Source organism: Nerophis lumbriciformis, linkage group LG14 (assembly GCF_033978685.3).
Source record: "Nerophis lumbriciformis linkage group LG14, RoL_Nlum_v2.1, whole genome shotgun sequence".
NCBI classification, from domain to species: domain Eukaryota; kingdom Metazoa; phylum Chordata; class Actinopteri; order Syngnathiformes; family Syngnathidae; genus Nerophis; species Nerophis lumbriciformis.
This window is the reverse complement of record NC_084561.2, coordinates 10,136,614-10,158,823: the sequence shown is the minus strand read 5'-3', so window position 1 is coordinate 10,158,823 and position 22,210 is coordinate 10,136,614. Positions and strand designations below refer to the sequence as shown.

Genomic DNA, 22,210 nt, shown 5'->3' with positions numbered 1-22,210 from the left:
GTTATTTTCCGTTTTTTCGACTGTTTTCCGTACCTTGGAGACATCATGCCTCGTCGGTGTGTTGTCGGAGGGTGTAACAACACGAACAGGGACGGAGTCAAGTTGCACCAGTGGCCCAAAGATGCGAAAGTGGCAAGAAATTGGACATTTGTTCCGCACACTTTACCGACGAAAGCTATGCTACGACATAGATGGCAAGAATGTGTGGATATTCTGCGACACTCAAAGCAGATGCATTTCCAACTGGACTGGACAGATCAGCTTTAAGGAAAAAAGAGCGGATGAGGGTATGTCTACAGAATATATTAATTGATGAAAATTGGGCTGTCTGCACTCTCAAAGTGCATGTTGTTGCCAAATGTATTTCATATGCTGTAAACCTAGTTCATAGTTGTTAGTTTCCTTTAATGCCAAACAAACACATACCAATCGTTGGTTAGAAGGCGATCGCCGAATTCGTCCTCGTTTTCTCCCGTGTCGCTGGCTGTCGTGTCGTTTTCGTCGGTTTCGCTTGCATACGGTTCAAACCGATATGGCTCAATAGCTTCAGTTTCTTCTTCAATTTCATTTTCGTTACCTGCCTCCACACTACAATCATCCGTTTCAATACATTCGTAATCTGTTGAATCGCTTAAGCCGCTGAAATCCGATTCTGAATCCGAGCTAATGTCGCTATATCTTGCTGTTCTATGCGCCATGTTTGTTTGTATTGGCATCACTATGTGACGTCTCAGGAAAATGGACGGGTGGTTAAAATCAGGCACTTTGAAGCTTTTTTTAGGGATATTGCGTGATGGGTAAAATTTTGAAAAAAACTTCGTAAAATAAAATAAGCCACTTGGAACTGATTTTTAATGGTTTTAACCCTTCTGAAATTGTGATAATGTTCCCCTTTAAAAATGCCATAGTAGAAATATAGACTCCTTAAAACGAATTGTACCTTGGTCTCTGAAATAAATATCATATTTCGCAGTATTTCCTAAGAAAGGCCGAGTTATCGTTAGCCCAAAACACTTTTAATCAGTAACTCACCAAAGTCTTCCTCGCTGATGGCGTGAGAGAAGAGGTCAGGGCAGGTGACCTGAACCACATCCCCAATCCTGGCAGGTTGCCAACATGTCAGGTTGTCCCACATCCACGGACACCCTGGAACACCACAAGTACTGACTCAGTACTTCTTATTTTCACATCGACTCAGGCTGTGTCCGGAGAGAACTGCAGTACTAAGATCCCACAGAACAGGTGCAAAGTACAAAACTGTGTCTACTATTAGTGGGCATGTTGCAGGTGATTTACTAAGACTGCACAGTTTAGATTAACAAAAGTGTTGCGAACCCCCCTTTAAACAAGGTTTTTTGCGTGTACTACTAGATGTCACCATGGAGACACTCATCTTCCTTCACATCCATGGCATCATGCTCCATCCTGCTGTGTTTTGTTATTTCATGGAACATGCAGCACATAAGTACAATGCGCACCACCTTTTCTGCGCTATTACGAGCATTTCCTCAGACCTCGTCCCCCCTCAAATTCAAGAGTCTCATGGGAAAAAATGCATTGTACTATTTTGCCACCACACAGTGGAATGCACTACCAATAGACCTTAAAATTCGAACTTCCCTACTAAATTTTAAAACTGCCATAAAATCATGGCTCAGCTCAACCTCTACCTGATCTGAACCAAAATTGATCCCCAGCAACTTTCCGAAGCATCAAACAGGTTTATATGTGGTTATAGTGTATATATATATTTATATGTGGTTATAGTGTATATATATATTTATATGTGGTTATAGTGTATATATATATTTATATGTGGTTATAGTGTATATATATCTATATGTGGTTATAGTGTATATATATTTATATGTGGTTAAAGTGTATATATATTTATATGTGGTTATAGTGTATATATATTTATATGTGGTTATAGTGTATATATATTTATATGTGGTTATTAGTGTATATATATTTATATGTGGTCATAGTGTATATATATTTTCTCATTCTGTTTTGCACACTTTTGAAGTCAACATGTGCATAGTCATGTACATAGTGTCATGTATATAGTGTATATACCCCCCCCCCCCCCCCCCCATTTTTTTTATATATTGTTTTTCAAATCACCTGACATGTATACTGTGTATATGTACATAATGTATCAATTTTTTACGTTTTTTTTTTTATACAGGTTATATATCTTTTATTATTGAATGTATCAAATGTGATGGATATTTAATGGACCACAATGGAAACAAGCCTTTTGGCTTTTTGCGCCATCCATTTGCCTTTTTAAAGCATTACATGGATTAAATTCTTTAAGATGTCAATAAACTTCTCAATCAATCAAAAGTCTTCCAGTGCGATCTAGGTGACGGAACCCACTTTTTAGCGTGGTAGACTGACTGAAATGGTGCACTGGAATGAAAAGCAGTGGTGCAAGGTGTTCTTCCATATCGGAGATATCTTGATTTATTTTGGTGAAATCAGCCCCTTAAGTTATCCAGCAACTCAAAATGTAATTGCTAGATAGACGATATGTCTGGTTAACAATAAATACGATAGTGTTTTTCATAGAATAGAATAGAAAGTACTTTCTTGATCCCTGGGGGAAACTCAGCACCACAGTTCGCTCACAATAGACAATAAACACTTAGGTATTTTTTACATGTGAATAATATAAATACAGTCTATTATACAGCATTATTCACATGTGAATAATATAAATACAGTCTATTATACAGCATTATTCACATGTGAATAATATAAATAGTCTATTATACAGCATTATTCACATGTGAATAATATAAATAGTCTATTATACAGCATTATTCACATGTGAATAATATAAATACAGTCCATCATACAGCATTATTCACATGTGAATAATATAAATACAGTCTATTATACAGCATTATTCACACGTGAATAATATAAATACAGTCTATTATACAGCATTATTCACACGTGAATATTATAAATACAGTCTATTATACAGCATTATTCACATGTGAATAATATAAATACAGTCTATTATACAGCATTATTCACATGTGAATAATATAAATACAATCTATTATACAGCATTATTCACACGTGAATAATAAAAATACAGTCTATTATACAGCATTATTCGCATGTGAATAGCATAAATACAGTCTATTATACAGCATTATTCACATGTGAATAATATAAATACAGTTTATTATACAGCATTATTCACATGTGAATAATATAAATACAGTCTATTATACAGCATTATTCGCATGTGAATAGCATAAATACAGTCTATTATACAGCATTATTCACATGTGAATAATATAAATACAGTCTATTATACAGCATTATTCACATGTGAATAATATAAATACAGTCTATTATACAGCATTATTCACATGTGAATAATATAAATACAGTCTACTATACAACATTATTCACATGTGAATAATATAAATACAGTCTATTATACAGTATTATTCACACGTGAATAATATAAATACAGTCTATTATACAGCATTATTCACATGTGAATAATATAAATACAGTCTATTATACAGCATTATTCACATGTGAATAATATAAATACAGTCTATTATACAGCATTATTCACATGTGAATAATATAAATACAGTCTATTATACAGCATTATTCACACGTGAATAATATAAATACAGTCTATTATACAGCATTATTCACATGTGAATAATATAAATACAGTCTATTATACAGCATTATTCACACGTGAATAAAATAAATACAGTCTATTATACAGCATTATTCACATGTGAATAATATAAATACAGTCTATTATACAGCATTATTCACATGTGAATAATATAAATACAGTCTATTATACAGCATTATTCACATGTGAATAATATAAATACAGTCTATTATACAGCATTATTCACACGTGAATAATATAAATACAGTCTATTTATACAGCATTATTCATACGTGAATAATATAAATACAGTCTATTATACAGCATTATTCACATGTGAATAATATAAATACAGTCTATTATACAGCATTATTCACATGTGAATAATATAAATACAGTCTATTATACAGCTTTATTCACATGTGAATAATATAAATACAGTCTATTATACAGCATTATTCACACGTGAATAATATAAATACAGTCTATTATGCAGCATTATTCACATGTGAATAACATAAATACAGTCTATTATACAGCATTATTCACATGTGAATAATATAAATACAGTCTATTATACATCATTATTCACATGTGAATAATATAAATACAGTCTATTATACAGCATTATTCACATGTGAATAATATGAATGCATTATACATTTAAGTACAGTTAAAAAGGAACATATGCATCATAAATTCTGATGGCTGTCGGTATGAACATTATTATTTATTACATATTAACATTGTTCTCTGTTCGAATTAATTTTACTTGATCAGACCTTTTATAACTTTCCACACAACAAAAACATTTCAGTATGTATAATTTGTGCTGATATCATATCTGATCAATATCAGTATAATACTCAAGGCTCCAATATTGGTACGATACTGATGTGTATCTGCTAATTGGATATTCCTTTTGGTAGATTATTTGCTTTTTAACCATTTTAAAAATGAGATTAAAGACAAATACATAATAAAAGTGACATGTCCGTACTACAAAGTAAAATGCTTACCAAATTCTGAATCATTTCCAGGGTCGTTCAAAGCCATCATTTCCAAACATTTGTCCTCCTCCCTCCTGGTGACACAGTTGGAGAGGACCTGCTGGCTTGGAAGCTGTAAAATAGAGAAAGCACACAAAATAGTTTCATGAAAGTATGAGAAGTCGCAGCTTTGCTTCTTTTTAAACTCCATCACACCAATAGATAGCCTCCTTGCTACTGGGTGTTGCTATGCTAATTGATCATGTTCAATAAACACCTGTACTCTCTTGTACAGTGTCGTCCCACGCTCTGACGAAAGGTTGCATGCCTCCTCTTTTAATTGGAATTTCCCTGATTACATGGCAACAGCTGTTTCTAAAGGGAGGGAGGTCGTAAACAGCCGTTGCCCTCGGTCACAAAACAGTTCAAAGAAAAGATGCCTGGAGCTTGCGTCAGGTCCTGCTTCCTCTCCGCTTTGTAGATCTCGAGATAAGACAAGATCTTCCTGTGGATTACAATAGATCAAAGAAACCGACACCTTCATGTCGCTTCCCATCCTACACAGTGGGAGTTTTACAAGCCTTTTGCTTTGTAAGATCGCCGGGAACTCATGGAAACACAAAGTTTTGTGATAACTTAGATACAATTATTTTGACAATTATACTAAAAAAAAAGTACCAATGATTGTCACACACACACTAGGTGTGGTGAAATCATCCTCTGCATTTGACCCATCACCCTTGTTCACCCCCTGGGAGGTGAGGGGAGCAGTGAGCAGCAGCAGGGGCCACGTCCGGGAATCATTTTTGGTGATTTAACCCCCAATTCCAACCCTTGATGCTGAGTGCCAAGCAGGGAGGTAATGGGTCCCATTTTTATAGTCTTTGGTATGACTCGGCCGGGGTTTGAACTCACGACCTACCGATCATATATTATGTTTATTATATAATTGCAGGATTCGTACCATATATAATTACATCCATGAATACTCAAAATAAAATAAATAAATAAATAAAACATAAATACAATAAAATAAAATAAATAAAATTAATCTACAATTATTATTAAAGTATTGACTTTCATACCATTATCATGCGTGTACGTCAGGCCTGGGCAATTATTTTGACTCGGGGGCCACATTTAGAGAAAAAAATGTGTCTGGGGGGCCGGTATATCTATTTTTAGGGACACCAATACAAAACTTAACAATAATATCTGATTGAATGCTAAAAACGTTAGCATTTAAAAAACGTAATGGAATTTTACATTTTTCTATGAACGATAAAACATTGAATATTGACAAAATATGAATGACATGTGAAGCGACTGGGATGGGAATCAGCACCTCCAAGTCCGAGTCCATGGTTCTCGCCCGGAAAAGGGTGGAGTGCCATCTCCGGGATGGGGAGGAGATCTTGCCCCAAGTGGAGGAGTTCAAGTACCTCGGAGTCTTGTTCACGAGTGCGGGAAGAGTGGATCGTGAGATCGACAGGCGGATCGGTGCGGCGTCTTCAGTAATGCGGACACTGTATCGATCCGTTGTAGTGAAGAAGGAGTTGAGCCGGAAGGCAAAGCTCTCGATTTACCGGTCGATCTACGTTCCCATCCTCACCTATGGTCATGAGCTTTGGGTCATGACCGAAAGGACAAGATCACGGGTACAAGCGGCCGAAATGAGTTTCCTCCACCGGGTGGCAGGGCTCTCCCTTAGAGATAGGGTGAGAAGCTCTGTCATCCGGGGGGAGCTCAAAGTAAAGCCGCTGCTCCTCCACATCGAGAGGAGCCAGATGAGGTGGTTCGGGCATCTGGTCAGGATGCCACCCGAACGCCTCCCTAGGAAGGTGTTTCGGGCACGTCCGACCGGTAGGAGGCCACGGGGAAGACCCAGGACACGCTGGGAAGACTATCTCTCCCGGCTGGCCTGGGAACGCCTCAGGATCCCCCGGGAGGAGCTGGACGAAGTGGCTGGGGAGAGGGAAGTCTGGGCTTCCCTGCTTAAGCTGCTGCCCCCGCGACCCGACCTCGGATAAGCGGAAGAAGATGGATGGATGGATGGATGGATGAATGACATGCCCCCTTTCGATGGATGAATGACAAGCCCCCTTTCGATCGACATATTTTACAATCATGTGAAACGCAACAAAAATGCAACAAAACAGTGAAATATGAACGCGAAGGGTACAAAATAAACCCACCTACAGTCTGATATATCACTAAGCTTTAGAACTTTGTTGTGAAAAGCTCCTGTGGAAACGCTTCCCGCCCACACTGCTTGGTGCCTCGTCTGAGCTGCTGTGACGTAGATGACCATAGTAACTAATTAGATGACCATAGTAACTAATTAGATGACCATAGTAACTAGTATATCATCCATAAGCGCAGATTCCAAGCATTGAAATACTTTGTATAGTTGAAGACTTACGGTCATTAGAAAACATCACTGCACATCATAATGGCAGCTACACATTCCATCTTAAAGATCTAAAAAAATATTATTTGGGAATAGAGATGTCCGATATTATCGGCCGATAAATGCTTTAAAATGTAATATCGGAAATTATCGGCGTCGTTTTTTTTTATTATCGGTATTGTTTTTTTAAATTATTATTATCCCCCATTTACACTCTTTCACACAAAAGGGTTGTTTCTTTCTGTTATTAATATTCTGGTTCCTACATTATATATCAATATATATCAATACAGTCTGCAAGGGATACAGTCCGTAAGCACACATGATTGTGCGTGCTGCTGGTCCACTAATAGTACTAACCTTTAACAGTTAATTTTACTCATTTTCATTAATTACTAATTTCTATGTAACTGTTTTTATATTGTTTTACTTTCTTTTTTATTCAAGAAAATGTTTTCAATTTATTTATCTTATTTTATTTTATTAATTTTTTTAAAAAGGACCTTATCTTCACCATACCTGGTTGTCCAAATTAGGCATAATAATGTGTTAATTCAACGACTATATATCGGTATCGGTTGATATCGGTATTGGTAATTAAAGAGTTGGACAATATCGGAATATCAGATATCGGCAAAAAGCCATTATCGGACATCCCTAGTTGCCTTCATTATAACACTTATATAAGGCTTTTAAAGTAATTTTGATAGTAGGCTAATATCGCTAATATAGACACTTACATCATGTGTTTCCTTCATTATAACACTTATATAAGGCTTTTATTTTTTGCGGCTCCAGGTAGTTTTTTTTCTCGTAATTTTGGTCCAATATGACTCTTTCAACATTTTGGGTTGCCGATCCCTGGACTACAGGTACAGTTTATTAATAATTAGAGATGTCCAATAATATCGGCCTGCCGATAAATGCGTTAAAATGTAATATCGGAAATTATCGGTATCGTTTTTTTTATTATCGATATGGTTTTTTTTTGTTTTTTTTGTTGTTTTTTTAATTAAATCAACATAAAATACACAAGATACACTTACAATTAGTGCACCAACCCACAAAACCTCCCTACCCCATTTACACTCATTCACACAAAAGGGTTGTTTCTTTCTGTTATTAATATTCTGGTTCCTACATTATATATCAATATATATCAATACAGTCTGCAAGGGATACAGTCCGTAAGCACACATGATTGTGCGTGCTGCTGGTCCACTAATAGTGCTGACCTTTAACAGTTAATTTTACTCATTTTCATTAATTACTAGTTTCTATGTAACTGTTTTTATATTGTTTTACTTTTTTTTTTTATTCAAGAAAATGTTTTTAATTTATTTATCTTATTTTATTTTATTACTTTTTTTAAAAAGGACCTTATCTTCACCATACCTGGTTGTCCAAATTAGGCATAATAATGTGTTAATTCCACGACTGTATATATCGGTATCGGTTGATATCGGTTAGTATCGGTAATTAAAGAGTTGGACAATATCGGAATATCGGATATCGTTAAATAGTCATTATTGGACATCCCTATTTGGGAAGGTCTGGCGGGCCAGACTGAAAAGCTTAACGGGCCGCATGTGGCCCCCGGGCCTTAATTTGCCCGGGTCTGGTGTACGTCATGCACATGCACACCTTTTAATTAATCACATGTTTCTTATTCCGTGTCAAAATGATCCAGGCTTTAAAGGGGAACATTATCACCAGACCTATGTAAGCGTCAATATATACCTTGATGTTGCAGAAAAAAGACCATATATTTTTTTAACCGATTTCCGAACTCTAAATGGGTGAATTTTGGCGAATTAAACGCCTTTATATTATTCGCTCTCGGAGCGATGACGTCACGTTGTGACGTCACATCGGGAAGCAATCCACCATTTTCTCAAACACCGAGTCAAATCAGCTCTGTTATTTTCCGTTTTTTCGACTGTTTTCCGTACCTTGGAGACATCATGCCTCGTCGGTGTGTTGTCGGAGGGTGTAACAACACGAACAGGGACGGATTCAAGTTGCACCAGTGGCCCAAAGATGCGAAAGTGGCAAGAAATTGGACGTTTGTTCCGCACACTTTACCGACGAAAGCTATGCTACGACAGAGATGGCAAGAATGTGTGGATATCCTGCGACACTCAAAGCAGATGCATTTCCAACGATAAAGTCAAAGAAATCTGCCGCCAGACCCCCATTGAATCTGCCGGAGTGTGTGAGCAATTCAAGGACAAAGGACCTCGGTAGCACGGCAAGCAATGGCGGCAGTTTGTTCCCGCAGATGAGCGAGCTAAACCCCCTGGATGTCTTGGCTCACACCGTCCCTTATGCTACCGAAGATGATCAAGAGAAGAATATCGACCCTAGCTTCCCTGGTCTGCTGACATCAACTCCAAAACGGATGAGGGTATGTCTACAAAATATATTAATTGATGAAAATTGGGCTGTCTGCACTCTCAAAGTGCATGTTGTTGCCAAATGTATTTCATATGCTGTAAACCTAGTTCATAGTTGTTAGTTTCCTTTAATGCCAAACAAACACATACCAATCGTTGGTTAGAAGGCGATCGCCGAATTCGTCCTCGCTTTCTCCCGTGTCGCTGGCTGTCGTGTCGTTTTCGTCGGTTTCGATATGGCTCAATAGCTTCAGTTTCTTCTTCAATTTCGTTTTCGCTACCTGCCTCCACACTACAACCATCCGTTTCAATACATGCGTAATCTGTTGAATCGCTTAAGCCGCTGAAATCCGAGTCTGAATCCGAGCTAATGTCGCTATAGCTTGCTGTTCTATGCGCCATGTTTGTTTGTGTTGGCATCACTATGTGACGTCACAGGAAAATGGATGGGTGGTTAAAATCAGTCACTTTGAAGCTTTTTTTAGGGATATTGCGTGATGGGTAAAATTTTGAAAAAAACTTTGAAAAATAAAATAAGCCACTGGGAACTGATTTTTAATGGTTTTAACCCTTCTGAAATTGTGACAATGTTCCCCTTTAAGAAAAGTTGAAGCATGCTGAGGCAGCTGCCGCGCTCAGAGCTCTCCAGTGAAAACAAAGCAAACTTATATTTAGACTTTTAACATTGGATCATACCATCTGTTGAGATATGCACGCACACACACACACACACACACACACACACACACACACACACACACACACATAAAGAGCATTATTTCCCTCTGCGGCCTCAACACAATTGGGACCAGCGCCCGCCGTGATCCCCGGGACTCCGCACCAGGAAGTCGCATCCTGACAGGCTTTCCCGGTTGGCGCAGCTGTGTTGTGCTATGTGTGAGTGACTTCTCCATCTTTGTTGTGGCGTCGCCACGGAAACCTGACGACACATGACTAATATATATTGTCTGAGCTCCCTGGACAAACATTGAAGATTTGCCAGTAGAGAGAACCTTGTTGATGCAGTAGTGTAAACATAACGCTGATTGAGGACTAATGTTTGCTTTTGTTGGAGTCCAGATGAAGAAAACGACTATAATAAACACTGAAAGTATGTCTGACTGGAACTAAAAAGTACTTTCATGTTAGTCAGTTGTTGACTTTGGCAACAACTCCTCATCCTCATGCTTGGTAGGGGGATCAAATACTTATTTACCTCAATCAAAACATTTTTGTGGACTTTGTTTCATGTTTTTACATTATGTCTGTGTTCGGCGTGATCGCGGTTGGCAGAGTGGCCGTGCCAGCAACCTGAGGGTTCCTGGTTCAATCCCCACCTTCTAGCAACCTCGTCACGTCCGTTGTGTCCTTGAGCAAGACACTTCACCCTTGCTCCTGATGGGTGGTGGTTAGGGCCTTGCCTGGCAGCTCCCGCCATCAGTGTGTGAATGGGTGAATGTGGAAATAGTGTCAAAGCGCTTTGAGTACACTGCAAAAAGTCAGTGTTCAAAAACAAGAAAAACAAAAACAAAAATGAGGGGTGTTTTATTTGAACTAAGCAAAATTATCTGCCAATAGAACAAGAAAATTTGGCTTGTCAAGACTTTGCCAAACAAGTAAAATTAGCTAACCTCAATGAACCCAAAAAATACCTTAAAATAAGTATATTCTCACTAATAACAAGTGTACTACTATATGAGTATGTACCGTATTTTTCGGAGTATAAGTCGCACCGGAGTATAAGTCGCACCTGCCGAAAATGCATAATAAAGAAGGAAAAAAACATATATATAAATCGCACTGGAAAAAAACTGCGACTTATAGTCCGAAAAATACGGTATGTTCTATTGTTTCATTGAAAATAAAACGGCAAAGTCCATTTGGCTGTCATCTGTTTTAATTATGAGACACAATTGTGTCAAAGTCATGATTTTTTTTTTTTTTCTTCATGCTTGAAATAAGAAATTATTACTTTGAAAAAGCAGTTTTATACTTGTGAGTGTTGATGACACAGCTTTGCAACAGTTGATATTCTAGTTTCAAGCATGTTTTACTTAATATAGGTCATCAAATCTCAGCAACACGTTGTAATATCTTACTGAGATCATTTAGGACCAAAACACTTAAAACAAGTAAAACACTCTAGTATAAAATCTGCTTAGTGAGAACAATTATCTTATCAGACAGATAATAAGCAAATATCACCCTTATTTGAGATATTTCATCTTACTTAGATTTCAGTTTTTGCAGTGTACCTTGAAGGTAGAAAAGCACTATACAAGTATAACCCTTTTTTTTCCTTTTTTTAAATTATTTTTTTTCTTTTTATATATATATATATATATATATATATATATATATATATATATATATATATATATATATATATTATTTTTTATTTATTTATTTTTATTTATTTTATTTATTTTTTTTGAGGCAAAGATTATTTATGTATTTAATATTTGTATGCTTACTATGGTATATTATTTATTTATTATTTATTTGTTCACTGTTTTGTTACAGAGAACAAGGAAATTGGATAAAATTGCTATGGTATGAAAAGGGGTAGAATTAACTCAGCTCTGCTTCTTCCTACTCCTTTTCAGACGCAATGTAATGAAACAACTGGAATTGTGTGATGCACTACATCAGTGGTTCTCAAATGGGGGTACGCGTACCCTTGGGGGTACTTGAAGGTATGCCAAGGGGTACGTGAGATTTTTTTTAAATATTCTAAAAATAGCAACAATTCAAAAATCCTTTATAAATATAAATAAAAACTAGGGATGTCCGAAAATGGCTTTTTGCCGATATCCGATATTCCGATATTGTCCACTCTTTATTTACCGATACCGATATCAACCGATATATGCAGTCGTGGAATTAACACATTATTATGCCAAATTAGGACAACCAAGTATGGTGAAGATAAGGTACTTTTTAAAAATAATAATAAAATAAGATAAATAAATTAAAAAACATTTTCTTGAATAAAAAAGAAAGTAAAACAATACAAAAACAGTTACATAGAAACTAGTAATTAATGAAAATGAGTAAAATTAACTGTTAAAGGTTAGTACTATTAGTGGACCAGCAGCACGCACAATCATGTGTGCTTACGGACTGTATCCCTTGCAGACTGTATTGATATATATTGATATATAATGTAGGAACCAGAATATTAATAACAGAAAGAAACAACCCTTTTGTGTGAATGAGTGTAAATGGGGGAGGGAGTTTTTTGGGTTAGTGCACTAATTGTAAGTGTATCTTGTGTGTTTTTATGTTGATTTAATAAAAAAAATAAAATAAAAAAAATAAAAACGATACCGATAATAAAAAAAACCCGATACCAATAATTTCCGATATTACATTTTAACGCATTTATCGTCCGATAATATCGGCAGGCCGATATTATCGGACATCTCTAATAAAAACCTATCTTTTTTTCCAAATAGTTCAAGAAAGACCACTACAAATGAGCAATATTTTGCACTGTTATGAAATTTAATAAATCAGAAACTGATGACATAGTGCTGTATTTTACTTCTTTATCTCTTTTTTTCAACCAAAAATGCTTTGCTCTGATTAGGGGGTACTTGAATTAAAAAAAAAATTCACAGGGGGTACATCACTGAAAAAAGGTTGAGAACCACTGCACTACATTGTATCGTATGCATGTTCCAAATAAACTGAAACTGCCCGAATGCAGCTGAGATAGGCTCCAGCACCCCCCGCGACCCCAAAAGGGACAAGCGGTATAAAATGGATGGATGGATGAACTGGAAAAAAAAATTAATGTAACATAAAAATGATGTACGAGTCATATCAAGGCTATTTTTTCCACAAGTATGATAACTACTTTATATCTATTAGTGTTGTCCCGATACAAATATTTTGGTACCAGTACCAAAATATGTATTTTTTGGTACTTTTCGATACTTTTCTAAATAAAGGGGACCACAAAAAATGGCATTATTGGCTTTATTTTAACAAAAAATATTACTGCACTTTAAACATATGTTTCTTATTACAAGTTTGTACTTAAATAAAATAGTGAACATACAAGAAAACTTGTCTTTTAGTAGTAAGTAAACAAACAAAGGCTCTTAATTTAGTCTGCTGACATATGCAGTAACATACTGTGTCATTTTCCATTCTATTATTTTGCCAAAATTATTAAGGAAAAGTGGTAGAAAATGAATTATTAATCTACTTGTTCATTTACTGTTAATATCTGCTTACTTTCTCTTTTAACATGTTCTATCTACACTTCTGTTAAAATGTAATAATCACTTATTCTTCTGTTTTATGGATGCTTTGCATTAGTTTTGGATGATAACACAAATTTAGGTACCAAGTAGTTACAGGATCATACATTGGTCATATTCAAAGTCCTCATGTGTCCAGGGACATATTTCTTGAGTTTATAAACATGATATAAATTTTAAAAAAACGAAAGAAGATGTCGTGATGCCAAAAAATATCGATGTAATCATAGTAATATCGACCAGATACGCTCCTGTACTTGGTATCATTACAGTGGATGTCAGGTGTAGATCCACCAATGGCGTTTGTTTACATTTTGACGCTGGTGAGCTAGGGTGTGTAGTGAAGCATGTTTAGCTATTCCTCGTCCTGCAGGGATGATACTTGTAAGAAATGTACTTTATTTGTTGCCATGGAGACGAGGATTAGTGATTTAGAAGCACCTCTTCCTGAGGGCGTTTCAGTGTTATAACTTCACCTTTATCTTTAGTTTTTAAGCCAAAATGCGTCCGTTCTCCCTTTTCTGTCCACACACTGTGTCTGCTTGCAAGTACTCCGTGATTGTGCGCTGCCGAACATGCTCCTTTGCTGGTAAACGGGGTAGAGGGGTTGGGGGACCGGTACTTTTTTGAGGCGGTATAGTACCGAATATGATTCATTAGTATCGCGGTACTATACTAATAACGGTATAGTGTACAACCCTAATACCTATACAGTGCATCCAGAAAGTATTCACAGCGCTTCACTTTTTCCACATTTTGTTGTGTTACAGCTTTATTCCAAAATGGAATACATTCATTTTGTCCTCAAAATTCTACACACAATACCCCATAGAGACGATGTGAAAAAAAACGTTGTATTAAATATAAAAAAGTAAGAAATCGCATGTACATAAGTATTCACAGCCTTTGGTAGCAATTACAACCTCAAATATTTTTGAATACAATGCCACAAGCTTGGCACACCTATCTTTGGGTAGTTTCGCCCATTCCCCTTTGAAGCACCTCTCAAGCTCCATCAGGTTGGATTGGAGCTCTGTACATTACTGCGTTCATCTTTCCCTCTATCCTGACTCGTCTACCAGTTCCTGCCCCTGAAAACCATCCCCACAGCATGATGCGGCCACCACCATGCTACACCGGAGGGATGGATGACTTTATACCAGGGGTGCTCATTACGTCGATCGCGAGCTACAGGTCGATCGTGGAGGGTGTGTCAGCCAGGCATTAAAAAAATAGTCCTAAAAATGAGCGATCATAAATCTTCACTATGACGTCACTTTCGTCACTTGATTGACATTCACGGCACCCGAGGGTCTTCTGAGATGACGCTGGCTGCTGCCAGCTCATTAAAATTACCGACTGGAAGGCGAGAAACACTTTATTTCAACAGACTGGCGCCGTACCTGTCGTCAAAACTCCAAAGACCGACTGCACAGTTGCACAGTTGCGCTAACAAAATAAGAGTCTCGGAAAGCTGGCGTGCACAAGCTAGCAAGCTACGGAGTTTGCCGACAATGTGTTTCTTGTAAAGTGCATACAAAGGAGTACGGAAGCTGGACAAATAAGATGCCAAAAACTAACCACTTTCATGTGGTATTGGACAGAAAGGAGGACTTTTTTTTCTCCTCCATTCGAAAATGCGGACATTATCAGCACCACTGTCTGATTCCTATCAATGCAAGTCATCAGAATCAGGTAATACACCAACTTTTATTCTTGTCTTCATGAAAGAAAGGAATCTATATGTGTTAAACATGCTTGTATTATCTTTAAACACCTTTAACTTATTAACAATATTAACTATATGTGTTAAACATGCTTGTATTATCTTTAAACACCTTTAAGTTAACAATATTAACTATATGTATTAAAAATTATTGTATTATCATTAAACACCTTTAATTTTTTAACAATATTAACTATATGTGTTAAACATGCTTGTATTATCATTAAACACCTTTAACTTGTTAACAATATTAGCTATATGTATTAAACATGCTTGTATTATCATTAAACACCTTTAATTTTTTAACAATATTAACTATATGTGTTAAACATGCTTGTATTATCATTAAACACCTTTAACTTGTTAACAATATTACCTATATGTATTAAACATTCTTGTATTATCATTAAACACCTTTAATTTTTTAACAATATTAACTATGTGTTAAACATGCTTGTATTATCATTAAACACATTTAACTTGTTAACAATATTAACTATATGTATTAAACATGCTTGTATTATCATTAAACACCTTTAATTTTTTAACAATATTAACTATATGTGTTAAAAATGCTTGCATTATCATTAAACACTTGTTAACAAAAACATATATTTCATAAATAAGTAAATGTAAATTATATATATGAATGAGGTAGATCCCCACGACTTGATCAATTGAAAAGTAGCTCGCCTGCAGAAAAAGTGTGAGCACCCCTGCTTTAGACCATGGGTGTCAAACTCTGGCCCGCGGGCCAAATTTGGCCCAGCGTGTAATTTAATTTGGCCCTGGAGGCACTATCAAATTAACATTAGAGCTGGCCCGCCGGTATTATACAGCAGCGTAACACCGCATTCACCGCTTATACTCATACTTGCCAACCCTCCCAATTTTCCCAGGAGACTCCCGAATTTCAGTGCCCCTCCCGAAAATTTCCCGGGGCAACCATTCTCCCGAATTTCTCCCGATTTCCACCCGGCAAAACATTATTGGCGGCGCGCCTTAAAGGCACTGCCTTCAACGTCCTCTACAACCTGTCGTCACCTCCGCTTTTCCTCCATACAAACAGCGTGCCGGCCCAGTCACATACTATATGCGGCGTTTACACACAAGTGAATACAGGTCACACTGAGGGTGGCCGTATAAACAACTTTAACACTGTTACAAATATGCGCCACACTGTGAACCCCACACCAAACAAGAATGACAAACACACTTTGGGAGAACATCCGCACCGTAACACAACATAAACACAACAGAACAAATACCCAGAACCCCTTGCAGCACTAACTCTTCCGGGAAGCTACAATATACAGCCCCGCTACCACCAAACCCCGTCCCCGCCCACCAAGTTAATGTTGATATTTACCTCAGAAGGCTGCAAATAGAAAAGAGGCATTCAATTATTTATTTACATTTTATTTACTATACCAGGGGTCGGCAACCCGCGGCTCTAGAGCCGCATGCGGCTCTTTAGCGCCGCCCTAGTGGCTCTCTGGAGCTTTTTAAAAAATGTATGAAAAATGGAAAAAGATGAGAGGAAAAAAATATATTTTTTTGTTTTAATATGGTTTCTGTAGGAGGACAAACATGACACAAACCTCCCTAATTGTTATAAAGCACACTGTCAGCTTCACTGATTCGAGTATTTGGTGAGCGCCGTTTTGTCCTACTAATTTTGGCGGTCCTTGAACTCACCTTAGTTTGTTTACATGTATAACTTTCTCCGACGTTCTAGGACGTGTTTTATACCACTTCTTTTTCTGTCTCATTTTGTCCACCAAACTTTTAAGGTTGTGCATGAATGCACAAAGGTGAGTTTTGTTGATGTTATTGACTTGTGTGGAGTGCTAATCGGACATATTTGGTCACTGCAAGCTAATCGATGCTAACATGCTATTTAGGCTAGCTATATGTACATATTGCATCATTATGCCTCATTTGTAGCTATATTTGAGCTCATTTAGTATCCTTTAAGTCCTCTTAATTAAATGTATATCTCATGACACACTATCTGTATGTAATATGGCTTTTAATTTTTTGCGGCTCCAGACAGATTTGTTTTTGTATTTTTGGTCCAATATGGCTCTTTCAACATTTTGGGTTGCCGACCCCTGTACTATACCATTGATGTTTTTTCGTTTGTTTTTTGAAAATTGATTTTGCACTATTAAGTTATATAAGCGTTGCTTTTGTTCCGTATTCAGTGTTAAAGCAAATCAGTGTAGCAAACTGAGCAATAATTAATGATTTATTCATGCACTTTCTCTTTCTACTTCATAGCAAAGGCTGTGAATACTAAATGGGATTTCTTAGTTTTTCATTTTTAACACATTTGCCAAATTTCCTCAAACTACTTTTCACATTGTCAATATGGGGTGTTGTTGATAGAATTTTGAGGACAAAATTATTATTTTTTTCCATTTCGGAATAAGGCTGTGCTTGAATGTTTGATTCATTCATTATTGTTATTTTATTTTCAAATGTATTATTAGCCTGTGGAAAAAGTTTATTTTGATATTTACCTCAGAAGGCTGCAAATAGAAAAGAGGCATTACATTTTTATTAAAATGTTACTTGATCTGCCATTGATATTTTTTGATTATTATTATTATTATTTGAAACTGGATTTTGCATGTCACTATAAAGTTATATAAGCCTTGCTTGTTCAATATTCAATTCAAAACTTGTTTGGGTCCCTATTAAAAGGTTAATTTGTTCAACCTTGGCCCGCGGCTTTGTTCAGCTTTAAATTTTGGCCCACTCTGTATTTCAGTTTGACACCCCTGCTTTAGACGGTTTAGCTCTAGGACAGGGGTCGGCAACCCGCGGCTCCGGAGCCGCATGCGGCTCTTTGACCACTCTGATGCGGCTCAGCTGCATTCTTGCCAACCCTCACGATTTTTCCGGGAGACTTCCGGATTTCACTGCCTCTCCCGGGGCAAACATTTTTCATCCGATTTTCACCCGGACAACAAAATTGAGGGCGTGCCGTGATGGCACTGCATTTTGCGTCCTCTACAACCTGTCGTCGCGTCCGCTTTTTCACCTAAGTCGCATTTTGTATGCGGCGACTGCTCACACACTAAGTGACAGCAAGGCATACTTGTTCAACAGCCATACAGATCACACTGACGGTGGCCGTATAAACAACTATATCACTCTTATTAATATGCGCCACACTGTGAACCCACACCAAACAAGAATGACAAACACATTTCGGGAGAACATCCACACCGTAACACAACATAAACACAACAGAACAAATACCCAGAATCCCATGCATCCCTAACTCTTCCTGGCTACATTACATACAACCCCGCCCACCTCTATCTACGCACGAGGGGTGGGGGGCGGGGGGTGTAGTTGATGTGTGGGGGGGGGCAGGGTTGGGGTGGCGGGCTTTGGTGGTAGCGGGGGTGTATAAAGTAGCCCGGAAGAGTTAGGGATGCATGGGATTCTGGGTATTTGTTCTGTTGTGTTACGGTGTGGATGTTCTCCCGAAATGTGTTTGTCATTCTTGTTTGGTGTGGGTTCACAGTGTGGCGCATATTAGTAAGAGTGTTAAAGTTGTTTATATCGCCACCCTCAGTGTGATCTGTATGGCTGTTGACTAAGTATGCCTTGCAGTCACTCGTGTCTGTCTGCAGAAGCCTCATATAACATGTAACTGGGCTGGCACACTGTTTGTTCAGGCCGTAGAGGGCGCTAAAGGTAGTGACATCACGGCACGCCCTTGTTATTGTTGTTTGGGTGAAAATCAGCATACATTCGAGAGAATAGTTGCCCTGAAATTTGGGAGTCTACCGGAAAAATTGGGAGGGTTGGCAAGTGTGATGCTGTCAAGCGCCATTCATATAAAACTCGCGGGCCGCACTAACATTACATTTTCATATTAAGGTGCGGGCCGCGTGTCTGAGACCCCTGGTTTATACATAGCACAAAGCAAAAAAAAACTTTGTATGTAGCGTTATTTCATTTTAAATTTCAAAAGAGTTTTGTGGCCCCCATTGTTTTCTGTAATTTGTGGAAACGGGTCAAAATGGCTCTTTGAGTGGTAAAGGTTGCCGACCCCTGCTCTAGGACGAATCCTGGTGGTCTCAAACTTTTTCCATTTACGGGTGATGGAGGCCCCTGTGCTCATTGAGACCTTCAAGGCAGAATATATTTATCTGTACCCTTCCCCAGATGTGTGCCTCGAGACAATGCTGTCTTGGGGGGGGTCTACAGACAATTCCTTCGATTTCACTCTTGGTTTGTGCTCTGCCATGCACTGTCATGTCTGGGACCTTCTATATATAAACTGTGCCTTTCCAAGTCATGTCCCAGGTGGGCGGGGTTTGGTAGCGGGGGTGTATAATGTATCCCGGAAGAGTTAGGGCTGCATGGGATTCTGGGTATTTGTACGGTTGTGTTTATGTTGTGTTACGGTGCAGATGTTCTCCCGAAATGTGTTTGTCGTTCTTGTTTGGTGTGGGTTCACAGTGTGGCGTATTATTAGTAAGAGTGTTATAGTTTTTTTTTATACCGCCACCGTCAGTGTAACCTGTGTGGTTGTTGAGCAAGTATGCCTTGCTGTCACCTACGTAAGCAAGCGGAAACACCCAACAACGTGTGGCTGATCAGGCACGCTGGTTGTAGTGGGTGCTATATGCTGTACCATCACGGCACGCATGACGCTGACAAGCGCCATTCATTTAAAACCCGCTTGCCGCACCAGCTTTCAAATTCCACATAAAGGTGTGGGCAGCGTGTCTGAGACCCCTGGTTTACACATAGCACAAAGCAAAAAGAAAACTATTTCATTTAAAGTTAAAAAAAAATTTTGCGGCTCCCATTGTTTTCTATAATTAGCGAAACTGGTCAAAATGGCTCTTTGACTGGTAAAGGTTGCCGACCCCTGAATTAGACTGTAGGAACATCTCAAGGATGATCAGTTGAACTGACTGTTGAGCTTCATAGCAAAGGCTGTGAATACTAAATGGGATTTCTTAGTTTTTCATTTTTAATACGTTTGCCAAATTTCCTCAAACTACTTTTCACATTGTCAATATGGGGTGTTGTTGATAGAATTTTGAGGACAAAAAATTTATTTTTTTTCCATTTCCGAATAAGGCTGTGATAAATATGCAGAAAAAGTGAAGCGCAGCGAATACTTTCCGGATGCGCTGTACAGAATGTGTAACACTAGCACCCTTGACACACATCTATACGTACAGTATTGACTATACACAGTCATGGTGATGTCTGTGACCTAATTAGATGTGACAAAATTATGACAGATTTGATTCAATTAGTCACAGAACATTAGGCAGCAAAGAAGACTGCTTAGTAAGTCTCTAAACGTTCAACACTTTACTCCTTTACCCCTCAAGCAGCTTGTCTTCAATAAAATAATCAATAAAAACAATTGAATTACAATACACTACAAGTGCACTACTACAAGAACTACAACAACAACAAACTACAAGTACATACTACTACAGGTACTATACAGTAACTACATAACAACTGCAAGTACACTACTATAATTACTACAACTACAAAAGACTACAAGTACACCACTAGGAGTACCGGTACTAAAACTACAAGAAACTACAGGTACACTGCTACAAGTGCTACAACTACAAGAAACTCCAAGTGCACTACTACAAGTACGACAACTACAATAAATTACAAGTGCACGACTAAAAGTACCATAACTACAAGTACACTACCACAAGTACTATAACTACATAAAAACTACAAGTACAATTGCTACAACTACAAGAAACTACAAGTAAATTACTACAAAGTACCGAAACTACAAGCACACGACAACAAGTACTAAGACAAGAAACTCCAAGTGCACTACTACAAGAACTACAACTACAAGAAACTCCCAAATGCACTACTACAAGTACGACAACTACAATACATTACAAGTACATTACTACAAGTACCATAATTACAATAAACTACAAGTACGACAACTACAATAAATTACAAGTGCACGACTACAAGTACCATAACTACAAGTACACTACTACAAGTACTATAACTACATAAAAACTACAAGTACAATTGCTACAACTACAAGAAACTACAAGTAAATTACTACAAATACTAAAACTAAAAGTACCGAAACTACAAGCACACGACAACAAGTACTAAGACAAGAAACTCCAAGTGCACTACTACAAGAACTACAACTACAAGAAACTCCCAAGTGCACTACTACAAGTACAATACATTACAAGTACATTACTACAAGTACCATAATTACAATAAACTACAAGTGCACTACTACAAGTACGACAACTACAATAAATTACAAGTGCATGACTACAAGTACCATAACAACAAGTACACTACCACAAGTACTATAACTACATAAAAACTACAAGTACAATTGCTACAACTACAAGAAACTACAAGTAAATTACTACAAATACTAAAACTACAAGTACCGAAACTACAAGCACACCACTACAAGTATTACAACAAGAAACTCCAAGTGCACTACTACAAGAACTACAACTACAAGAAACTCCAAGTGCACTACTACAATAAATTACAAGTGCATTACTACAAGTACCGTAACTACAATAAACTACAAGTACACTACTACAAGTACAATAACTACATAAAAACTACAAGTACAATAATACAATTGCTACAACTACAAGAAACTACAAGTAAATTACTGCAAATACTAAAACTACCAACAATAAACTACAAATACACACTACTACAGGTGCTATACAGTGACTAC

At 37.4% G+C, this 22,210-nt stretch overlaps 1 protein-coding gene and 1 long non-coding RNA gene across 3 annotated transcripts in view; one reads left to right on the top strand and one right to left on the bottom strand.

Annotated features, from left to right (window-relative positions):
* Positions 1-22,210, top strand: part of LOC133616606 (uncharacterized) — a 136,821-nt gene that overhangs the window by 37,918 nt on the left and 76,693 nt on the right. The gene's annotated exons all lie outside the window — the stretch shown is intronic.
* adcyap1r1b (adenylate cyclase activating polypeptide 1b (pituitary) receptor type I) overlaps positions 1-22,210 on the bottom strand; it is a 69,303-nt gene that overhangs the window by 24,335 nt on the left and 22,758 nt on the right. The window contains exons 3-4 of the mRNA XM_061976077.2: positions 4,684-4,786; positions 1,033-1,146 (exon numbers count right to left, since the gene is read on the bottom strand). Of these exons, the coding sequence (XP_061832061.1) occupies positions 1,033-1,146; positions 4,684-4,786 (217 nt within the window). The remainder of the gene's footprint in view (positions 1-1,032; positions 1,147-4,683; positions 4,787-22,210) is intronic.